The 23,466-nt window shown below is 37.2% G+C and overlaps 2 protein-coding genes across 3 annotated transcripts in view; both read left to right on the forward strand.

Moving 5' to 3' along the window:
- Nucleotides 1-23,466, forward strand: part of PAK1 (p21 (RAC1) activated kinase 1) — a 361,730-nt gene that overhangs the window by 264,990 nt on the left and 73,274 nt on the right. The gene's annotated exons all lie outside the window — the stretch shown is intronic.
- LOC126078847 (glycerophosphodiester phosphodiesterase domain-containing protein 4-like) overlaps nt 1-23,466 on the forward strand; it is an 80,341-nt gene that overhangs the window by 23,501 nt on the left and 33,374 nt on the right. Inside the window, exon 10 of the mRNA XM_049889664.1 lies at nt 21,841-21,849. Coding sequence (XP_049745621.1) covers nt 21,841-21,849 — 9 coding nt within the window. The remainder of the gene's footprint in view (nt 1-21,840; nt 21,850-23,466) is intronic.

Here is a 23,466-nt window from a genome sequence, read left to right on the forward strand (position 1 = left end):
ATTGGTCTATGTCATCTAAGATATCAAATTTATGAGCAGGGTTGTTCTTAACATTTCCTTAATTTCCTATAAATTACTGTAGCATCAGTAGTGATATTCCCTCTTTCATTCCTGATATTGGTTAATTTGTTGTTTTTTCTCTCCTTTTGGTACAGCCTGGCTAGAGATTTTGCAATTGTATTGATCTTATCGAAGAAATAATGTTTGGTTTCATTGGTTATCTCTATTGTTTTTCTGTGTTTAATTTCATTGATTTCTGCTGAAATCTTTATTGGTTTTTTTCTTCTGATTACTTTGGGTTGATTTGATTTTCTTTTTTCTAATTAAGGTGGAAGCTTCGGTTACTGATGTTAGATCGTTCTTGATATAAGCATTTAATACTATACATTTACCCATAAGCACTGCTTTAACTGTATCTTGCAGATTTGAAAATGTTACATTTTAATTTGTATTTACTTCAAAATGTTTTAAAATTTCTCTTGACTCTTCTTCCTTGATCCATGGGTTATTCAGAAGTATGTTTTTAAAGTTCTGAATATTTGAGGATTTTACAAGTATCTTCGTATTATTGATTTCTAGTTTAATTCTGACTGCATGCTTTATATGATTTCTGTTCTTTTATGTTTACTAAGATTTGTTTTATAAACCAGAATATGACTTGTTTTGATGAATGTTCCATGTGCACTTAAGAAGAACGTGTGTATTCTGCAGTTGTTGTGTGGAGTGTCCTGTAAATTTCAATTAGGTGAAGTTGGTTAATAATGTTGTCCAAATCATATATATCCATATGGATTTTTCTGCCCATTTATTTTATCAGTTACTGAGAAAGGAATGTTGAAGTCTGTCAGTATTGTTGACTTACGTATTTCTCCTTTTACAGCTTTCAGGTTTTGCCTCATGTATTTTGAAGCTCTTTGTTAAGAGCAGGCCTGCTAACACCTTGCTTTTAGCTTGGTGAGACCAATATCAGACAGCTGACCTACCAAACTATTTGACATACATGTTGTTTTAAGCTGCTAATTTGTGTTGATTTGTTACAGCAGCGATAGAAATCTAATACATGAGATAATGTCCACCTTTGTCTTTCATAATATTAATTCATTAACCTAGAAAATTAAATATATCAACAAAATATTAGCATCTCAAATCTATAAAAAAGAAAATATATCATGATCAAGTGGGCTCCATCTTGGGAGTAAAACACTGGTTCAACATTCATAAATCAATCAATGTAATTTACCATATTGACAGTCTAAAGAGAAAAGAAGACTACATAATGACTTCACCTGATACAGCAGAAGCGTTCAACAAAATTCCATTCACAAAACTCTCGGCAAGTTATAAATAGAAAGGAACTTCCTTAAGCTAATAAAGGAGAATGTCAAAAAACCTACAGCTAACATTCTTAATGGTGAGAGAATGAATGCTTCTCCCCTAAGACTCGAATCTTCCCCAACAATGCCTTCCCTCATCACTCCTATTAAGTATTACAACGGAAGTTTCAGACAGTGCATTAAAGATAGAAAAAGTATACATATTTGAAAGGAAGAAAGCAAGTTGTCTCTATTCACATGCAACATGATTGTTTATGTAGAAATTCCAAAAGAACCTACAAAAAAGCTCCTAGAACCAATAAATGAGTTTTACAAGGTCCCAGGATACAAGACATATATATAAAAGTAAATTGTATCCTCAAATACTAATAGTGAAAAGTTGAAGTGTGAAATTAACATAACAATAACATTAGTAGCACCCAAAAAGTCAAGTACTTACGCATAAATCTGAAAAAAAAAAATTGTGCAGCATCTGTGTGCTTAAAAATTACAAAACTATGATGAAAGAAACCAAAGAAGATCTAGATTAATGGAGAGGTATGCTATGTTCATGAATTGTAAGAGTTGATCTTAAAATGTGTATAGTTTGATTGATAGATTCAAGGCAATCTGAATCAAAAGATCAAAATTCAAGGAATCTATTTTTTTTCAGATGTCAACAAGCTGGTTCTAAAATTTATATGAAAAAGCAAAGGAATGAGAAAAATCAAAGCAATTCTGAAAAAGAAGGCAGTTGTAGGACTCACGTTACCTGATTTCAAATCTTACTATAAAGCTACAGTAATCAAGAAAGTGTGGTATTGGTGAAAGAATAGGCAAAGATCATGGTACAGAATTTTAATCCTAAAAGTAAACCAACTTTGACAAAGGTACAAAGGCAGATCAATAGAGAAAGGAAAGCCTTTAGAAAAAAATTGTTGGAAGAATTGGATGTCCCATATTAATCTCAACATATACTTCACACCTTAGAAGAAATTAACTTAAAATAGATCATGGAACTAACTATATAAAACTTCCCAGGCTGTAATCTTTACTACAGCTGATTGCAAGGTCTTTTCTCCCACATAGCAGCTGGTGGGTTTGAACCGCTGACCTTTTGTTTAGCAGCCAAGTGCTTAATTAACCACTTCACTACCAGGGCTCCCGTTAAAATGGCTCATATCAAAGAAACTGACAGTAGCAAATCCTGACATATCCTTCAGGGATGACTGTGAAATCAGTGCATCCTCAGGTGCAGGGAAAATTAGAGAATTTATTGTCAGAGGAACTACTGTAAAAGAAACCCTCAAGAAAGTACCAGAGGGAAAGTTGGAACTTCGGGAATGAAGAAATGGCAACAAAAATTGTAAATACGTGAGTGAATATGATAGGTTACCTTTTTCCTCTCAATTTTTAACAAACATTTATGACTGAAAGTAAAATTAGAACACTTCTCATAGAGTTTTCAATGTATGTAGATATAATACATAACTATAATACAGTGGGGGGAGGATAAAGGGACCTATATAGTTGTAAGAGTTCTCCATTTTACTTAAAGTGATAAAATATAAACACTAAATAGACAATGAAAGGCTAGGGTAGGAATGTATTTTGTAATTTTTATTTTATTTTTATTGTGCTTTAAGTGAAAGTTTACAGCTGAAGTTAGTTTCTCATACAAAAATTTATACATGCATTATTGTGTGACCCTAGTTGGTCTCTCTGTAATATCGCAGCACAACCCTCCTTTCCACCCTGGATTTCTCGTGTCCATTCAACCAGCTCCTATCTCTTTCTTCCTTCTCATCCCACCTCCGGATAAGAGCTGTGCATTTAGTCTCATATACGTACTTGGACTAAGAAGCACACTCTTCATGAGTATAATTTTATGTCTTACAGTCCAGTCTAATCTTTGTCTGAAGAGTGGGCTTTGGACATGGTTTTAGTTCTGAGTTAACAGCCTGGGGGCCATGTCTTCAGGGTTCCTCCAAGTCTCAGTCAGACCATTAAGTCTGGTCTTTTTACTAGAATTGGAGTTCTGTACCCCACTTTTCTCCTGCTCCATCAGGGACTCTCTGTTGTGTTCCCTGTCAGGGCGGTCATGGGTGGTAGCGGAGCACCACCTAGTTCTTCTGGTCTCAGGCCGATGTAGTCTCTGGTTTATGTGGCCCTTTTTGTCTCTTGGGCTCATATTTTCCTTGTGTCTTTGGTGTTCTTCCTTCTTTCTTTGCTCCAGGTGGGTTGGGACCAATTCATACATCTTAGATGGCGGCTCACTAGCTTTTAAGAGCGCCATGACACTCACCAAAGTGGGATGCAGAACATTTTATTAATAAAATTTGTTATGCCAGTTGACCTAGATGTCCCCTGAAACCATGGTCCCCAGACTCCTGCCCCTGCTACTCTGTCCCTCGAAGTGATTGATTGTATTCTGGAAAATCCTTAGCTTTTGGTCTAGTCCAGTTGTGCTGACTTTCCTCTATTGCGTTTATGCCAGCACTATTTGTGAAAGAGACTGTCTTTTCCCCATTTAACAGACTTTGGGCCTTTGTCAAATATCAGCTGCTCATAGGTAAATGAATTTATGTCTGGGTTCTCAATTCTGTTCCATTACTGTGTCTGTCTGTTGTTGTATCAGTACCAGGCTGTTTTGACTGCCATGGCGGAATAATAGGTTCTAAAATCAGGTAGTGTGAGACCTCCCACTTTGTTCCTCTTCTTCAGTGATGCTTTACTTATCCACGGCCTCTTACCTTTCCATATGAAGTTCATGATTTGTTTCTCCATTTTATTAAAAAATGCTTTGAAATTTGCATCAGGATTGCATTGGATCTATAGATTGCTTTGGGTAGAACTGACATTTTTACAATGTTGAGTCTTCCTATCCATGAACAAGGTGTGTTTTTCCACTTATGTAGGTCTCTTTCGGTTCCTTGCAGTAGCGTCTCGTAGTTTTCTTTGTATAGGTGTTTTACGTCTCTGGTTAGATTTATTCCTAAGTATTTTATCTTCTTGGAGGCTATTATATATGGTATTAATTTGGTGATTTCCTCTTTGTCAGTGTAGAGGAATCTAACTGATTTTTGTATGTTTATCTTGTATCCTGATACTTTGCTGAAATCTTCTATTAGTTCCAGTAGTTTTCTTGTGGATTCTTTGGGGTTTTCTGTGTATAAGATCATATCATCTGCAAATAGGGATACTTTTACTTCTTCTTACCAATTTGGATGCCCTTTAGTTCTTTTTCTTGCCTATTTGCTCTGGCTAGGACCTCCAGCACAATGTTGAATAAGAACGGTGATAAAGGTCATTCTTGTCTGGTTCCTGTTCTCAAGGGGAGTGCTTTCAGACTCTCTCCATTTAGGATAATGTTGGCTGTTGGCTTTGTATAAATGCCCTTTATTATGTTGAGGAATTTCCCTTCTATGTTTTGGAAAGTTTTTTTTAATCATGAATGGGTGTTGGACTTTGTCAAAAGCCTTTTCTATATCAGTTGATAAGATCATGTGGTTCTTGTCTTTTATTTATGTGATGGATTACATTGATTGCTTTTCTAATATTGAATCATCCCTGCATACCTGGTATGAATCCCACTTGGTCATGGTGAATTACTTTTTTGATATGTTGTTGAAGTCTTTTGGCTAGAATTTTGCTGAGAATTTTTGCATCTATGTTCATGAGGGATATTGGCCTGTAATTTTCTTTCTTTTTTTTTTTTTTTTGTGGTGTCTTTATTGGCTTTGGTATCAAGGTTATGCTGGCTTCATAGGATGAGTTTGGGAGTATTCCATCTTTTTCTGTGCCCTGAAATACCGTTAGTAGTAGTGGTGTTAACTCTTCTCTGAAAATTTGGTAGAATTCTCCAGTGAAGGTGTCAGGGCCAGGGCTTGTTTTTGTTGGGAGTTTTTAATTACCTTTCAATCTCTTCTTTTGTTATAGGTTTATTTAGTTGTTCTACCTCCGTTTGTGTTAGTTTAGGTAGATAGTGTGTTTCCAGAACATGTGCATTTCCTCTAGGTTTTCAAATTTGTTAGAGTACAGTTCTTCATAGTATTCTGTTATGATTCTTTTAATTTGGGTCTGTTGTGATATCGCCCATCTCATTTTTTATTTGGGTTGTTTGTTTCCTCTCCTGTTTTTCTTTTGTCAGTTTGGCCAATAGTTTATCAATTTTGTTGATCTTTTCAAAGAACCAGGTTTTGGGCTTGTTAACTCTTTTTGTAATTTTTCTATTTCATTTGATTCTGCTCTCATTTTTATACATGCTTTCTTCTGGAGCTCAAGGGCTTCTTTTGCTGCTCTCTTTCTATTTGTTTTAGTTGTAAAGTTAATGTTTTGACTTTGGCCCATTCTTTTTGGATGTGTGCATTTCTTGCTATAAATTGATCTGTGAGCGCTGCTTTTGCTGAGTTCCAGGAGTTATGGTAGGATGTGTTTTCATTCCCATTTGATTCTATGAATTTCTTTATTCCGTTCTCAATTTCTTCTGTAACCCAGTAGTTTCTGAGCATGGTGTTGTTCAGTTTCCATATGTTTGATTTTTTTTTCCTTGCTTTTTCTGTTATTGATTTCTGCTTTTATGGCTTTATGGTCAGAAAAGATGCTTTGTAATATTTCAATGCTCTGTATTCTTTATGGTCTAATATGTGGTCTATTCTGGAGAACGTTCCATGTGCGTTGGAAAAAAAAAGTATACTTGGCTGCTATTGGGTGGAGTGTTCTGTATATGTCTCTGAGTTCAAGTTGTTGGACTGTGGCATTTAGATCTTCTGTGTCTTTATTGAAGTTCTTTCTGGATGTTCTGCCCTTCACCGAAAGTGATGTCTCCTACTATTCTTGTGATGCTGTTTATGTTTTCTGTGCTGTTAGAGTTTGTTTTATGTATTTTGGAGCCCTCTCATTGGGTGCGTAAATATTTATTATGGTTATGTCCTCCTGGTGTATTGACCCTTTAATCATTACATGGTGTCCTTCCTTATCCTTTGTAATGGATTTTACTTTAAAGTCAATTTTATCAGAGATTAATTTTTTTTTAATATTGCCACTTCTGCTCTTTTTTAATTGGTATGTTTGCTTGATATATATTTTTTTAATCCTTGGAGTTTTAGTTTGTTTGTGTCTTTATTTAAGTCTAAAGTGTGTCTCTTAGAGGCAGCATATAGACGGATTATGTTTTTTTAATCCTTTCTGCCACTCTCTGTCTCTTTACTGGTATTTTTAGTCCATTTACATTCAGCATAATTATTGATAGGTACTGAAAACCACTCTTAGTTTTTTTAATGAGTTTAGTGCTGTCATTTTGATGTATTTTGTGTGTGTGTGTGTGTGTGTGTGTGTGTGTGTTGACAGTTTGTTCCAGTTAATTTTCTGTGCTGAGTTGCTTTTCTTTATGTGTTTTCTTTTCATCCTTTTCATTGTTGGTGATTTTGTATTTGCCAAGTCTTTATGGTTTTCTTGGTTTTTATTTTGACATATAAAAAAAAAAATTTTTTTTTTTTTGATGTATAGAATTGTTATTTTCCTTTGTGGTTACCTTAATATTTACCCCTATTTTTCTAAGTTTAGACTAATCTTTTACTTCTTTATATCACCTTGACTTCTCGGTATGAAAGATCTATGAATACATTATTTAGTCCCTCTTTTTGGTTCTAATGTTGTCATCATTATTTATTTATATATTCATGTCTCTGTTTCCCTATTTTCAGTGTTTTAGCTTTGATTTATTTGTGACTTCCCTATCTGGGTTGATATCTGTTTGTTCTGTCCCGTGTTCTAGTCTTAGGTTGTTACCCAATGTTACTGATTTTCTAACCAGTGTACTCCCTTTAGTATTTCTTGTAATTTTAGTTTGGTTTTTACAAATTCCCTAAACTTCTGTTTTTCTGAAAATTCCTAATTTCACCATCATAACTGAGAGACAGTTTTGCTGAATATGTAATTCTTGGCTGGCAATTTTTTTCCTTCAAGGCTTTATATATGTCATCTCATTGCCTTCTTGCTTGCATGATTTCTGCTGAGCAGTTCAAGCTTAGTCTTATTGACTCTCCTTTGTAGATGACTTTTGGTTTATCCCTAGCTGCTCTTCAAATTCTCTCTTTATCTTTGGTTTTGGCGATTTTGATTATAATATGTCTTGGTGACTTTCTTTTGGAATCTTATCTTGTGGGATTCGAAGAGCTTCTTGGATAGGTAGCTTCTCATCTTCCATGATATCAGGTAAGTTTCCTACCAACAAATCCTCAACAATTCTATCTGTATTTTCTGTTATTTCCCCTGTTGTGGCACTCCAGTCACTAGTAAGTTATTCCCTTTGATAGAGTCCCACGTAATTCCTAGGGTTTCTTCATTCTTGAAATTTTTTTATCTGATTTTTCCTCAAATAAGTTGGTGTCAAATGCTTTATCTTCAATCTCACTAATTCTGACTTGCATTGCCTCAATTCTGTTCCTATGACTTTGTATTGTGTTGTACACTTCTGAAATTTTATTGTTAATCTTTGGAATTTCATTTTACTGTCTCTCTGTGGACTCTTGCTGCCTCTTAAATTTTTCATTATTTTCTTGTTTAAGCTTCTTAAGTTCCTCTGTTGCTTTTTGTGTTCCTTGGCATGTTTTTGTTCTGCCTGATCTCCTTCCTGATCTCTTGAAGAGCTCTGTATGTTAATCTTTTGAATTCTGCCTCTGATAATTGCAAGAAGTTCTATTCTTCCAGAGGGTTTCTTGATTCTTTGTTTTGGGCACTTGCTGAAGCTGTGATGGTCTGCCTCTTTAAGTGATTTGATATCATCTCTTGTCTCTGAGCCATCAATAAGTTATTATATTTATTTATTTTATGTTTGCTTACTGTGTCCTAGCTTCTTGTTTTATTTTGTTTTGATATGCCCAAATAAGCTGGTCATGTGTGCCAGTTTGATTATTGGCACCTTTGAAGCTCTCACGTCCTGTCACCAGCTGGTTAGAGCTGTTACTAGGTATGTGAGCCCAGGAGTCCATTTACATTTCTTGTATGGATTCAGCTCAGGTATCCAGGTAGTCGGTCACCATATAGGCTCTTGCCTACAGTCCTAGACGGGCAGGGGTGATTGGAGTAGACTCAGATATCTGGCTGCAGTGGAGGATCATGTGCTGAGCAAGGCAGAGGTCTGATCACTACTTCTGAGTGTATGAGAGGAAAGCGTGGCCCTGTTCCCTAGAGCGTGTGTGGGGGGGGGGTTTGCAGCTGTAATATGGGCACCCATTCCTGTTGGCTATAAGGACTGAGTGGCACCACTTATTATTGGATTCCTTTCGTGGGTGGCTAGGTGGCATGGGTGGTGCCACCAGTCCTCAGGACCCTGATGTGGGTAGGTGAGGATCCTACTTAATGGACAGAGTAGTGTCAAATGTCACAAATTTGCCAGTCTACCTTACAGCTGAGACAGTTGATAATAGGCTTCAGGTATATACCCTTTTGGACTGTGCTAATGAGGGCCTTTACTGTTGAAATGGGCCCACAGAAGACTATGCAGGGGCGAAAGGCATTCAGAGTCCATGGACACGGACACCTTATGCCGGTGCCTAGGCAAAGAGGCTGTTCCTGCCCTGGGTTCCCAACTTAGGGAAGCTGGCAGATTATTTTTTCCTGTTTGTTAGTTTGTTCCCTCTCCAAAGCCAGGAGAATGGCTTAGGACGTGTGCCGAGACCTACTTCTGGCCCCAGGGATGTGGCAATCGCTGAAGCCAGCCCAGGACCCAGTGCAGAATGGGGAGGGGGCAGGTAATTGGGAGAGAGGATCTTCCCAAAAGGGGTGTTTTTTGATCTGCTTGGTAGATTAGACACATGTACTTATCTTTGCCAGTTGAGCATCGTTTTTCACTAGTTCTGAAGGCTTGAGTAGACTCTCCACTGCTCAGTCTCTTCCAATGTGGAAAACGCATGCCAAGCGCCACTGCGTGCCTCACCACACGTGTACCAGCTGATCCAGCCTACAGGGTGCCGTTTCCTGCTGGGTCAGGTCTAGCAACTCACTGCTTCTGAGCCGTCTCTCCCACCCCTTGACGCTCAGTCTAATTCCTCAAGTTTGCCTTTGATGTTCAAGGCTCCTAGATTGTCGTATATGATCGATTCATTTGTTTTTTTTTTCGGTCTTTGTTGTAAGAGGGAGCGCAGGAAGTGTCTGATTACCCTGCCATCTTGGCCGCACGTCCTATTTTTTTATATTTAGAGCAACTATTTAGAAAATACAAAGATATATCCAAATATTAGATCTAGGCATAGGATACATTAAAGTGGAATACTAAAAAAAATTTAGCCTTGTTTATTTGGCCATATATAGCTAAGATATAAAATGGAAAGCTAAAAAAATAATTAAATAATCCAGAGAAGGCAGGAAAGGGAGAACAAAGAAAAAGAAACAGAAAGGACAAACAGAAAACAAACCATAAACTGAGATACCTAAATATAAGCATATCAGTAATTATGTCAATTGTAAATTGTTGAATCACACCAATGAACAAAAGAGATTTTCACATAAAAATCAGTTGTTTCTATACACTGACGATGTACGATCCAAAAAGAAAACTAAGAAAACAATTCCATTTGTAGTAGCATGTATAAGAATACAATAGCTGGAAATAAATTTAACCAAGGAAATGGAAGACTTGTATGTTGAAAACTATAAAACATCGTGGAAAGAAAGAAGACCTAAATAAATGGAACGATAAACCGTGTTTATGAATTGGAAAGGAGTGTGCTTTCACATTATAGGGAGAGCGACTAGGGTCACATAACAATGTGTGTATAAATTTTTGTATGAGAAACTAACTTGAACTGTAAACTTTCATTTAAAGCACATTAAAAAAAAAACAGAGAGAGAGAGAGATGTTAGGCTGATATCTATGGATTTATAACCCGTGCAGGGACACTGCAACTCAATTCGATCATATAAATCAGACTAATATCCAATCATATTTCCCCTTTGAAGGTTGCCCTTACAATTTCCTCTGTAGTATTACAGCATATCAAATCCTCAAAAAAGACTTAAACACTTAAAACCATGGTTTAGTCGTATAAATTGAATAAAAGTTCTAACCGTCCAGGTACAGAAGTAACTGAGGACAATTTAAAGAAGTTATACCAACAGCATTAGTTTCCTAGGGCTGCTGTAACAAATTACCACCAACCTGGTGGCGTAAAACAACAGAAATTTATTCTCTTACAGTTCTGGAAGCCAGAAATCTGGTATCAAGGTATCAGTGGGGCAGTGCTCCCTCTGGTGGCTCTTGGGGAGAATCTGTTTTGCCTAATATGTCTTGGCTTTCCTTGGCCGGTGGCTGCTTCCCTCCAGTCTCTGCTTCTGTGGTCCAGTCCCCTTCTTCTCTGCGTGTAGTCTCCTTTGAGGATCTATCTCAAAACTTCCTCTGCCTCTCTTATAAGGATACACATGATTGTATTTAGAGCCCACCCACATAATCCAGGATAAACTTTCTCCCAGTATTCTTAACTTAGTCACATCTTTGGGCATATAAAGTAATATTCATAGGTTCCAGGGATTAGGATGTAGATGTATTTATGGGGGAAATATTCAAACTACTATACCAAATTTACTAATAGTGGTTATTTTTTAAAATTGTACATAAATGAAGGAAAATGTCCTTGACCTGGAAACAGAGGATAAAAAGTATTCTTGGGATGTAATAATAAATACTTGCTATCGCAACTCTCAGAGAAAATATTCTTATAACTCCACGGTAGTTGATTGCATGTTTTATGAAATTCCTGTGTTCTTTTAATATGTGATGTCTTAGTTATCGGGAAACCCTGGTGGCGTAGTGGTTAAGTACTACGGCTGGTAACCAAAGGGTCAGCAGTTCGAATCTGCCAGGCGCTCCTTGGAAACACTATGGGGTAGTTCTACTCTGTCCTGTAGGGTTGCTATGGGTCGGAATCGACTTGACGGCACTGGGTTTTTGGTTTTGGTTTAGTTATCTAGCGCTGCTATAACAGAAATGCCGCAAGTGGATGGCTTTAACAAACAAAAGTTTATTCTCTCATAGTTTAGGACGCTAGAAGTCTGAATTCAGGGTGCCAGCTCCAGGGGAAGGCTTCCTCTCTCTGTCAGCTCTGGGAGAAGGTCCTTGTCATCAATCTTCCACTGTTCTATAAGCACAGGGATCCTGGGTCTAAAGGACCTGCTCTGCTCCTGGTGCTTCTTTCCTGGAATATGAGATCCCTCTTTCTCTCTGCTCACTTCTCTCTTTTGTATCTCAGAAAAGATTTACTTAAAGTACAACCCAATCTTGTAGATTGAGCCCTGCCTCATTAACATAACTGCCTCTATTCCTGCCTCATTAACTTTGTAGAGGTAGGATTTACAACACATAGGAAAATCACATCAGATAACAAAATGGTGAACAATTACAGAATACTGGGAATCATGGCCTAGCCAAGTTGACAGACATTTTGGGGTACACAATTCTATCCATAACATGCGGGAATCAGGCTTTCTGCTGCCAACCCAAGGTCAAGGTTAATTGTTCCGTGGGGCTGTTAAAATAGGCCACTCCAATTGTGTGACTTCTCAAGCTCTCCATAGACAATGTCTGTTTATAAAAAACCTGCAGAGGTAGCATATTTGGTGGGAAACAGCTTCCTAAGGATATTGATCCCACCAATAGGAGTTGGATAGTTTCAGGTGATTACCAAAATTTTGTCTTTCACTTTGGTTGATATAGAACAAGTCTTGATATAGCACAACCCTTGAGTACAACCTAACCATTTAAATTCCTCAGTGAAATTTCTTATTAGGGAAAATAGAATAGCTTTGGATTTATTTTTGACCAACTAGCACAAGTGCTGAAACTTTGTGTTGTACCTAGATTAAAGATAAATTGTAGCTAGATGAGGGAGAGGTTTGCTTAATCCAGTTATAAGGACTTGCATTGGACTTATTTTTGTGACAGTGAATATTACTTGTGGTTCAGTGTTTCGTGAAAATTAACTTACCAATGCCACTAACAGTACACTTTCAGTGACATTAAGAGGGAATAGTGGAGTATAAAGTCAGACTTGTTTACTCAGTCCCGAACACTAGATATTCTTTCATTGAGTCATTCATTCATTCATCCAGTAAGCAAACTCTATATGCTGATAAAATACAGTTCCTGCTCTCAAGATATTCACTGTCTACTAAGGGAGATAAAATGGACAGAGAGGATATAAGTTGTATGACAGTGGTCACTTAAAAGTACTTTGGACCCTTTTTGGACATGCTACAAACAGTAACTATAAGTTACAATTTAAAAAAAAACCTTAAATGCATCATTTAATTTGACCTAAAATATTTTATATTAAAAATGAGAGAACTTAAGCTTGAAAAGGGTAAGTGACGTGCCCGATTATTCAACTCATAGTTGAATGACTGCGGGAATTATTTATATATATCCCTAGGTGGCACAAAAGGTTTCCACTTGACTGCTACCCTAAAGGTGGGGGTTTGAACCCGCCCAACAGTACCGTGAAGGAAAAGGCCTGACAATCTGCTTTTGTTAATGTTACAACCAAGAAAACCCTATGGGGCAGTTCTACTCCATAACACGTGGGATCACTGTCTTAGTAATCTAGTATTGCTGTAACAAAAATACCATAAGTGGGTGGTTTTGAAAATGCATAAATTTATTCTCACACAGTTTAGGAGGCTATAAATCGAAATTCAAGATGCTGGCTATAGGGGAAGGCTTGTTGGCTCTACGTTGTTGTCGTGTGCCATCGAGGCAATTCTGACTCACAGCGATCCTATAGGACAGAGTAGAACTTACCCCATAGGGTTTCCAAAGAGTGACTGGTGGATTCAACCTGCTGACCTTTTGGTTAGCAGCCTGAGCTCTTAACCGCTTCACCACCAGGCCTCCAAGGAAAGGTCCTTATTCCTTGGCTCCTTGGCCGTCTTCATGTGGCAGGGCATCTATCTTCTCCCATCTCTACTTTCTCCTCTGTCCTTATCTGTTCCATTTCTTCCGCAAAGGTGGTTGGCTTAAAATGCACCCTGCACTGATATGGCCTCTTCAACATTACAATGAAAACCCATTCCCAAATGGTATTACAACCACAAGTATAGGGATTAGGATTTAGAACACTAATTTTGAAGGGATGTAATTCAATCCATAACAGTCATCATGAGTTGCAGTTGACTTGATGGCAACTAATAGAATCTATGTCCTTTACATGTGTGTTTGTATCTATATATATGTGTATACAGAGACAAACACACACAACAGAAAGTAAATCAACAAACTACTTTCTTCCCCAAGACAATCTTGCTGTGAAAAGAAAAAAGTGAACTGAACAAAACATTGAGTTTAGTGGTATGGCTGATTTAAAGTGTCTGAATGTTCTGGAATGTGAAACAAAACGATAGACAAATGAGTGGGTATAATAAGTTGCAGAGGGTTTAAGAGAAAGTGAACTTTATTTAAACTTGATTTAAACTACCTGAAAATGAGTATACTAAGAAGCAATGAAACATGTAGATTTAGTTTAAAGGGTTTATTTTAAGATAAAACAAAGGCTTGTGAATGCTTCACTAGCAAACTTTATATTATTGTTAAACTATAATTTGATTTTCTCTTTGTTAAAGTGATAAATTCATTTAGGACTATTTAGCTTACTTTTTAGAATACGAGTTAAAACAGGACAGGATGGCTCCAGTAAGCAACTAATGTAAAACACCAGATGACCTTCCTGTAGAAGAAGGGGCACTGGAACTGCCTGATAGGGAATTCAAAAGTCTAATATTTAGGGCTCTCCAAAAGATTAGGAAAAACATGAAGGAAAACAAAGACAAAATAAGGAAAAAATAGACAAAATCAGGGAAAAAAGAGACCGAGCAATGGAAGAATTCAGGAAAATAATACAGGAACAAAATGTCAGAATAAACTGACAACTAGAAATCATGTAAAAACAGCAATTCAAAATCCAAAGGATAAGCAACAAGGTTTCAGAAATGAACCGTGTAGTTGAAGGTTTTAGGAGCAAATGTGAAACAACAGAAGACAGGATCAGTGAAATTGAAGACAAATCCTTGGATACCATTTTCTTTGAGAAAAAATCAGAGAAGAGAATGAAGAAAACCTGAGAATGATATGGGATACAGTCAAGAGCAAAAAGTTGCACATGATCAGAGTTCAGAACATGGGGAGAAAATGGAAAACACAGAGGATCTTTGAAGATTTGCTGACAGAAAACTTCCCTAATATCATGAAAGGTGAAAAGCTGACCAACCAAAAAGCTCAACAAACCCCATACAGGATAGACCCCAAAAGAAAGTCACCAAGACATCATAATCACATCCACCAAAACACAGCAAGGAAAGAATCCTAAGAGTAGCTCAAGAAAAATGAAAAGTCGTAAAAGGGAAACAATAAGACTAAGCTCTTATTACTTGGCAGAAACCATGCAGGCAGGAAGGCAATGGGATGACATATATAAAACCTTGAAAGAAAAAAATTGCCAACCAAGAATAATATATCCTGCAAAACTCAATCAGATATAATGGCAAAATTAGGACATTTGCAGATAAACAAAAATTAAGGGAATATGTAAAAACCAAACTTACAAGAATTATTAAAGGAAGATCTTTGGTTTGAGAACAAACAACATCAGACAACAACCTGAATCTAGGACATGGGACAGCATCAGCCAGATACCAACCTAGGTAATGAACTCTCAAGGATAAAACACAACTAAGAGATCTAAAACACGGAACCAGAAAAGTCAATCTGTTAATGACATCAACGTCAGAATAATAAAAGAGGGAATAAATGGTGTAGGCATAGAATTTTCAAATGCAGAGAAAGTAAAGGTGATATCAAGTAATAAAAACCTGGTTTAAACTTAGGAAGATAGGGGTAAATTTCAAGGTAACCACAAAGAAAGTTAACAAACTTCATCAAAATAAAGAAGAAAAACATAGTCTTAGTAAACACAAAATCTACAAAAAACAAACCAAATCCACAAACAAATGGAACTCAGCACGGGAGAGTAAGAAGAACAAAGAAAATGTCAGCACCACAAAAAAGAAAGAAAGAAAAAAGTACTAGAAAATGACAGCAATAATCTTACACTTATTGATAATGACACTGAATGTAAATGGCTTAAATGTACCCATAAAGAGACAGAGAGTGACAGAATGGATTAAAAAAAAAAAAACGGGACCCGTCAATATGCTGTCTACAAGAGACATACCTTAGAAAGAAAGACATATTAAAAATCAAAGGGTGGAAAAGATGTATCAAGCAAACAGCAACCAGAAAAGAGCAGAGTAGCAATACTAATCTCAGATAAAATAGAGCTTAAAACAAAATCTACCATAAAGAACAAGGAAGGATAGTACATAATGATCAAAGGGACAATCCATCATGAGGCTATAACCATAATAAATATCTGTGCACTCAATGACAGGGCTCCAGAATACACAAAACAAACTGTAACAGCACCGAAAAGAGAAATTTACATTTCCACAATAACAGTGAGAAACTTCAACATACCACTCTGGGTAAAGAATGAACATTTAGAAAGAAACTCAACAAAGATACAGAAGATGTAAAGGCCACAGTCAACCAACTTGACCTTATAGGCATATACAGAACACTCCACCCAATAGTAGAAAGTATACATTCTTTTCCAATGCACATGGAACATTCTCCAGAACAGGTCACATCTTAGGCCACAATAAAATCTAAAAACATTGGAATAATACAAAGCATCTTCTCTGATCACAACACCACAAAAATAGAAATTAATAACAGGAAGAGCAAGGAAAAAATCAAATACATGGAACCTAAGTAACACCTAACTTAAAAACCATTGGGTAATAGAAGAAATCAAAGATGGAATCAGCAGAGAAGCAGGATACAAGATAAACATACAAAAATCAATTAGATTCCTATACACCAATAAAGAGAACTACAAAAAGGAAATCAGGAAAGCAGTATAATAGCCCCTAAAAAATAAGACACTTAGGAATAAATCTAACCAGGAACATAAAAGACCTATACAAAGAAGACTATAAAACACTATTGCAAAAAATCAAAAGAGACCTAACATAAATAGAAAAACATACCATGCTCATAGATAAGTAGACTCAACAGCATGAAAATGTCAGTTCTACTGAGAGCAATGTACAAATACAGTGCAATCCCAATCCAAATACCAAGAGAATTCTTTATTGTGGTATGTCCAGGAAACTTCTTAGCTTCTACTTTGGTCCAGTTGTGCTGACTTCCCCTGTATTGTGTGTTGCCCTTCCCTTCACTGAAGTTGATCCTTGCCTACTACCTAGTTAGTGAATTCCCCTCCTCTTCTTTTGTGACTGACTAATTTCACTCAGCATAATACCTTCCAGATTTATCCATGTGAGATGCTCTGTGGATTCATCATTGTTCTTTATCTTTGCGTAATATTCCATTCTGTGTATGAAGGAATTAGGTACCATAATTTGTTCATCCATTCATCTGTTGGTGGGCACCTAGGTTGTTTACATCTTTTTGCTATTGCGAACAGTGCTGTAATGAACATGTGCATGTGTCTATTTGTGTGATGGCTCTTATTTCTCTAGGATATATCCCTAGGAATGGGATTGCTGGATTGTATGGTGTTTCTATTTCTAGCTTTTTAAGGAAGTGCTAAATCATTTTCCAAAGTGGTTGTACCATTATAAGTTCCCACCAGCAGTGCATAAGTGTTCCAGTCTTTCCAACGTTTATTATTTTGTGTTTTGGATTTGTGCCAGCCTTGTTGGGGTGAGATGGTATCTCATTGTAGTTTTGATTTGCATTTCTCTAAGGGCTAATGATCATGAGCATTTCCTCATGTATTTGTTAGCTGCTTGAATGTCTTTGAAGTGTCTGTTCTTATCCTTTGCCCATTTTTTAACTGTATTATCTGTCTTTTTGATGTTGAAGTGTTGCAGTGTCTTGTAGATTTTAGAAATTAGACCCTTATTGGATATGTTGTAGCCAATTTTTTTTCCCAGTCTGTAGGTTCTCTTTTTACTCTTTGAAGTCTTGTCATGAGCATTAAGTGTTTGATTTTTAGGAGCTCCCAGTTATCTAGTTTATCTTCTGGCCTGTGTACCATTTATGCCATGTACTAGGGCTCATAGCATTGTCCCTATTTTTGCTTCCGTGACTGTTATAGTTCTTGGTTTTATATTTAGGTCTTTGATTCATTTTGATTTCGTTTTTGTATATGGTGGGAGGTATGTGTCCTTGTTTCATTTTTTTTTAATAGATGGATATCCAGTTATGCCAGCACCATTTGTTAAAGAGACTGTCTTTTCCACGTTTAATGGACTTTGGACCTTTGTCAAATATCAGCTGCACATAGGTGAATGGATTTATGTCTGGGTTCTCAATTCTGTTCCATGGTTTATACATCTGTTGCTGTATCAGTACCAGGCTGTTCTGACTAACGTGGTGGTATAATGGGTTCTAAAATCTGGTAGTGTGAGGCCTCCCACTTTGTTCTCCTCCTGTAATGCTTTACTTATTTGGGGCCTCTTCCCTTTCCACATGAAGTTGGTAATTTGTTTCTCCATCTTGTTAAAAAATGCTGTAGGAATTTGAATAAGGGTTGCATTTTATCTGTAGTTCACTTTGGGTAGAATTGACATCTTCACAATGTTAAGTCTTCCTATCCATGAGCATGGTATGTTTTTCCACTTAATGTAATGTCTCTCTTGGTTTCTTGCAATAGTGTTTTGTAGTTTTCTTTGTATAGGTCTTTTACATCTCTGGTCAGGTTTATTCCTAAGTACTTTATCTTCTTGGGGGCTATTGTAAATAGTATTGATTTGCTGATTTCTTTTTCAAAGTTCTCTTTGTTGGTTTAGAGGAATCCAACTGATTTTTGTATGTTTATCTTGTATCATGAAACTGCTGAAATCTTCTGTTAGTTCCAGAAGTTTTCTTGTGAATTCTTTGGGGTTTTCTGTGTATAAGATCATATCATCAGCAAATAGGGATACTTTTACTTCTTCCTAACCAATTTGGATGCCTTTATTTCTTGTCTTGCCTTATTGCTCTGGCTAGGACCCCTAGCACAATGTCGAATAAGAGTGATGAAAAGGGGCATCCTTGTCTGGTTTCCATTCTCAAGGGGAATGCTTTCAGTCTGTCTCCATTTAGAATGATGTTGACTTTGGCTTTGTATAAATGCCCTTTATTATGTAGAGGAATTTCCCTTCTGTTCCTATTTTGCTGAGAGTTTTTTTTATCATGAATGGGTGTTGAACTTTGTCAAATGCCTTTTCTGCATCAGTTGCTAAGATCATGTGGTTCTCGTGTTTTATTTATGTGATGGATTACATTGATTGTTTTTCTAATGGTGAACCATTCCTGCCTACCTTGTATGAATCTGACTTGGTCATGATGAGTTATTTTTTTTGATATGCTGTTGAATTCTATCGGCTAGAATTTTGATGAGGATTTTTGCATCTATGTTCATGAGGGATATTGGTCTGTAATTTTCTTTTTTTGTGGTATCTTGGCCCTGGTATCAGGGTTATGCCAGCTTCATAGAATGAGTTCAGGAATATTTCTTCCTTTTCTGTGTTCTGAAATGCCTTTCATAGTAGTGGTGTTAACTCTTCTCTGAAAGTTCGGTAGAATTCTCCAGTGAAGCTCTCTGGTCCAGGGCTTTTTTCTTGTTGTTGTTGGGAGTTTTTTAAATTACCTCTTTGATCTCTTCTTTTGTTGTGGATTTATTTAGCTTTTCTACCTCAGTTTGTTAGTTTAGGTAGGTAGTATATTTCTAGAAATTTGTTCATTTCCTGTAGATTTTCAAATTTATTGTACTACAATTTTTCATAGTATTGTGTTATAACCCTTTCAATTTCCTTTGGGTCTGTTGTGATATCACCCATCTCATTTCTTATTCAGGTTATTTGCTTCCTCTCCTGTTTTTCTTTTGTCAGTTTGGACAGTGGTTTGTTGATTTTGTTGGTCTTTTCAAAGGACCAACTTTTGGTCTTGTTGACTCTTTCAATTGTTTTTCTATTCTCTATTTCATTTATTTCTACTCTAATCTTTATTATTTCCTTTCTTCTGGTGCCTGAGGACTTCTTTTGCTGCTCTTTTTCTATTTGCTCAAGTCGTAGGGTTAATGTTTTGATTTTGGCCTTTTCATCTATTTAGATGTGTGCAATTTATTGCTATAAATTGACCTCTGAGCACTGTTTTTGCTCTATCCCAAAGGTTTAGGTAAGATGTGTTTTCATTCCCATTTGATTCTATGAATTTCTTTATTCCTTCCTTGATCTCTTCAATAACCCAGTAGTTTTTGAGCAGGGTATTGTTCAGTTTCTGTGTATTTGAATTTTTGTTTCTTTGATCTTTCTGCTTTTGTTTTCTACTTTTATGGCTTTATGGTCAGAAAAGATGCTTTGTAATATTTCGATGTTTTGGATTCTCTTAAGTCGTGGGTTGTGGCCTAATATGTAGTCTAATCTGGAGAATGTTCCATGTATGTTGGAAAAGAGTGCATACTTGGCTGCTATTGTATAGAGTGTTCTGTATATGTCTATAAGCTCAAGTTGATTGATTGTGGCATTTAGATCTTCCGTATCTTTGTTGAATTTCTTTCTAGATGTTGTGTCCTTCACCGAAAGTGGTGTGCTGAAGTCTCCTACTGTTACTGTGGAGCTGTCTAGTTCTCTTTTCAATGCTTTTAGAGTTTGTTTTATGTATTTTGGAGCCCTGTCATTGTGTACGTATATATTTATCATAATTATCTCTTTCTGGTGTATTGACCCTGTAACCATTATACTGTGTCCTTCCTTAACCTTTTTGGTGGATTTTGCTTTAAAGTCTATTTTGTCAGAGATTAATATTGCCACTTCTACTCTTTTTTGGTTGTTTGTTTGATATATTTTTTCCCATCCTTTGAGTTTTAGTTTGTGTCTTTGAGTCTAAGGTGTGTCTTTTTTAGGTAGCATATAGATGGATTGTGGTTTTTTTAATGCATTCTGCCACTCTGTGTCTCTTTATTGGTACATTTAACCCATTTACATTCAGTGTAATTATTGATAGGTATGAGTTTAGAGCTGTCATTTTTATGTATTTTTTCGCGTGTCTGGTGTTGACGGTTTGTTCCACTTAGTTTTCTGTGGTGAGTTGTTTTCTTTATGTATTTTCTTTTCATCTTTTTCATTATTGTTGATTTTGTATTTGTTGAGTCTATGTTTTTCTTCTTTTTTATTTTGTTGGCTTTCTTTGTGGTTACCTTAAAATTTACCCGTATCTTCATAAGTTTAAACCAATCTTTTATTTCTTGATATCACCTTAACTTCCTCTCCATATGAAAGTTCTATGACTACACTATGTAGTCTCTCTTTTTTGTTTTGACTTTGTCATCATTTACATATTCATGTCTCTGTTTCCCTATTTTCAGCCTTTTAGCTTTGACTTATTTTTTGTGACTTCCCTATCTGGGTTGCTATCTGGTTGTTCCATCCTGTGTACTAGTTTTGAATTGTTGTCTGATATTGTTGGTTCTCTAGCCGAAGGACTCCTTTTAGTATTTCTTGTAATTTTGGTTTGGTTTTTACAAATCCCATCAATTTCTGTTTATCTGGAAATGCCCTAATTTCACCATCATATTTGAGAGACAGTTTTGCTGGATACATAATTCTTGGCTGAGAGTTTTTTATTTCAAGGCTTTATATATGTCATTCCATGCCTTCTTGCCTGCCTGGTTTCTGCTGAGTAGTCAGAGCTTATTCTTATTGACTCTCCTTTGTAGGTGACTTTTCATTTATCCCTAGCCGCTCTTCAAATTCTGTATCTTTGGTTTTGGCAAGTTTGATTATGATATGTCTTGGTGACATTCTTTTGGGATCTACCCTGTGTGGGTTCATTGAGGTTCTTGGATAAATATCTTCTTGTCTTTCACAATATCAGGGAATTTTTCTGCCAGCAAATCTTAAACAATTCTGTGTTTTCTGTGTCCCTTCCCCCCACCCCCACCGTTCTGGTACTCCAATCACTAGTAGGTTTTTCCTCTTGATAGTGTCCCACATAAGTCTTAGAATTTCTTTATTTTTTTAAATTCTTTTATCTGATTTTTCCTTAAATAAATTAGTGTTGGGGCTCTATCTTCAATTTCACTAATTCTGATTTCCATTGCCTCAGTTATGCTTTTATGACCTTCTATTGAGTTGCCCAGTTCTGAAATTTTATTCTTAATCTTTTGGATTTTTAGTTGCTGCCTCCCTATGGTTTCTAGCTCCCTATTAAATGTGTCGTTCTGTTCTTGTATTGCTTGCCTGAATTCGTCGATTGCTTTGTTTGTGTGTTCCGTAGCTTGGTCTGAGTTTTGCCTGATCTCCTTCCTGATCTCTTGAAGAGTACTGTATATTAATTTTTTGAATTCTAACTCTGGTAAGTCCAATACATCTTCCTCTGGAAGGTTTCCTGATTCTTCATTTTGGTCACTTGTTGGAGCCATCTTGGCCTGCTTCTTTATGAGATTTGATATTGACTGTTATCTCTGAGCCCTCCATAGTTATATTTATTTATTGTGTGTTTGCTTACTGTGTCATAGCATTTTGTTTTGTTCGATATGCCCAAAATAGGCTGGGCTTATGAGCTACTTTTGTTATTGGCATCTTCGAAGCTTTCACATTCTGTCACCGGGTGGTTAGAGCTGCTACTAGGTGTGTGAGCCCAGGAGTCTGTTTACATTTCTTGTGCAGATTCAGCTCAGGTGTCCAGGTCGTCAGTCACCGAGTGTGTGGTACAGATTCTTACCTAGAGTCGTAGATGGGCAGGGCTATGTAGGGGTGATTGGAGCAGTCACAGGTATCTGGCTGCTGTGGGGCTATGTGATGAGCAAGGTAGGGGGCTGATGGCTGCCTCTGAGTGCCTAGGTGGAAGCTGTGTCTGTCTCCCCTAGAGCGCATAGGTGGATGGGTTTTGTAGCCGGACTTTGGGCACCCAATGTGTTGGCTGTAAGAACTGGGAGGCACCATTTGGACCCCTGGCATGGGTGGCTAGGTGGAATGGGTGGAACCTCCAGTCCTCAGACCCCTGATGTGGGTGGGTGAGGACCCTGCCTAATGGGCAGGGTAGTATCAAATGTCATAAATCTGAAACTCTCCCTTGGCCGCTGCAATTGAAAATGGGCTGTTGTTCTATGGTAATGAAGGACTCTGCTGTTGGATTGGCCCACACAGGTCTAGTCAGGGGTAAAGGACATTCACAGTCCATGGACCCCTTATGCTAGTCTCTAGGCAAAGGGACAGTGCTTTCCTTCAGTTCCTAGCTTAGGGGGCGTCGTGATTTTTTGAAGCTGAGTTCCTGAGTTCCTGACTTAGGGAACTTGGTATTTTTTTTTTTTTCCTAACACCTTGAGACTGATTTGGGTACAATAGCTCCTATTTCTGGCTTACTCAGTGTGGCAATTGTTGAATACTGCCAGACTGGTATTGGAGCAGAACAGGGAGTGGGGTGGTTTAGGGGAACGTGGTACTTCTCTACTACGAAAGTCCCGGAAGGGGAGGGGTTATTTAGATCCCACACAATAGGTTAGACGCTTGCACTTAACTTTCGCAGATCCAGCTCCACTTCCCCCAGCTTCAGAGTCTTAGGGAGACTCTCCGCTGCCCGTCTCTCCGGATGTGGTGAAATGCTTCCTGAGTCCTACTGCTCTCCTCAGCCCATGTGCTCCAGCTAACCCAGCCCACAGGGTGCCTGCTAGCTCAAGACTGGCACTTCTTTGTTGGTTCTGAGCTGTCTCTTCCTTCCCCTGCCACTCAGTCCAACTCCTCAACTTTGTCTCTGATGATCAGGGCTCCTATAATCAATTGAATTGTTGTTTTGGGCCTTTGTTTTCAGAGGGACCACAGGAAGCATCTGACTGTTCCCCCATCTTGGCCCCATCTCTGACAGTTCTTTTCTTTCAGCACATTAAATATGTCATTGCACTGCCTTCTGGCCCCCATAGTTTCTGAGGAGAAATCGGTACTTGATCTTATTGAGAACTCCTTATATGTGATGATTCACTTCTCTCGCTGCTTTCAAAATTCTCTCTTTATCTTTGGTTTTCGAAAGTTTGATTAATTTGGTTTGTCTTAGTTGGAGTACCTTGAGCTTTTTGGTTGTGTAGATTCATGCCTTTCA

The sequence above is a fragment of the Elephas maximus genome, chromosome 7, assembly GCF_024166365.1.
Source record: "Elephas maximus indicus isolate mEleMax1 chromosome 7, mEleMax1 primary haplotype, whole genome shotgun sequence".
In the NCBI taxonomy this organism is placed as follows: Eukaryota; Metazoa; Chordata; class Mammalia; order Proboscidea; family Elephantidae; genus Elephas; species Elephas maximus.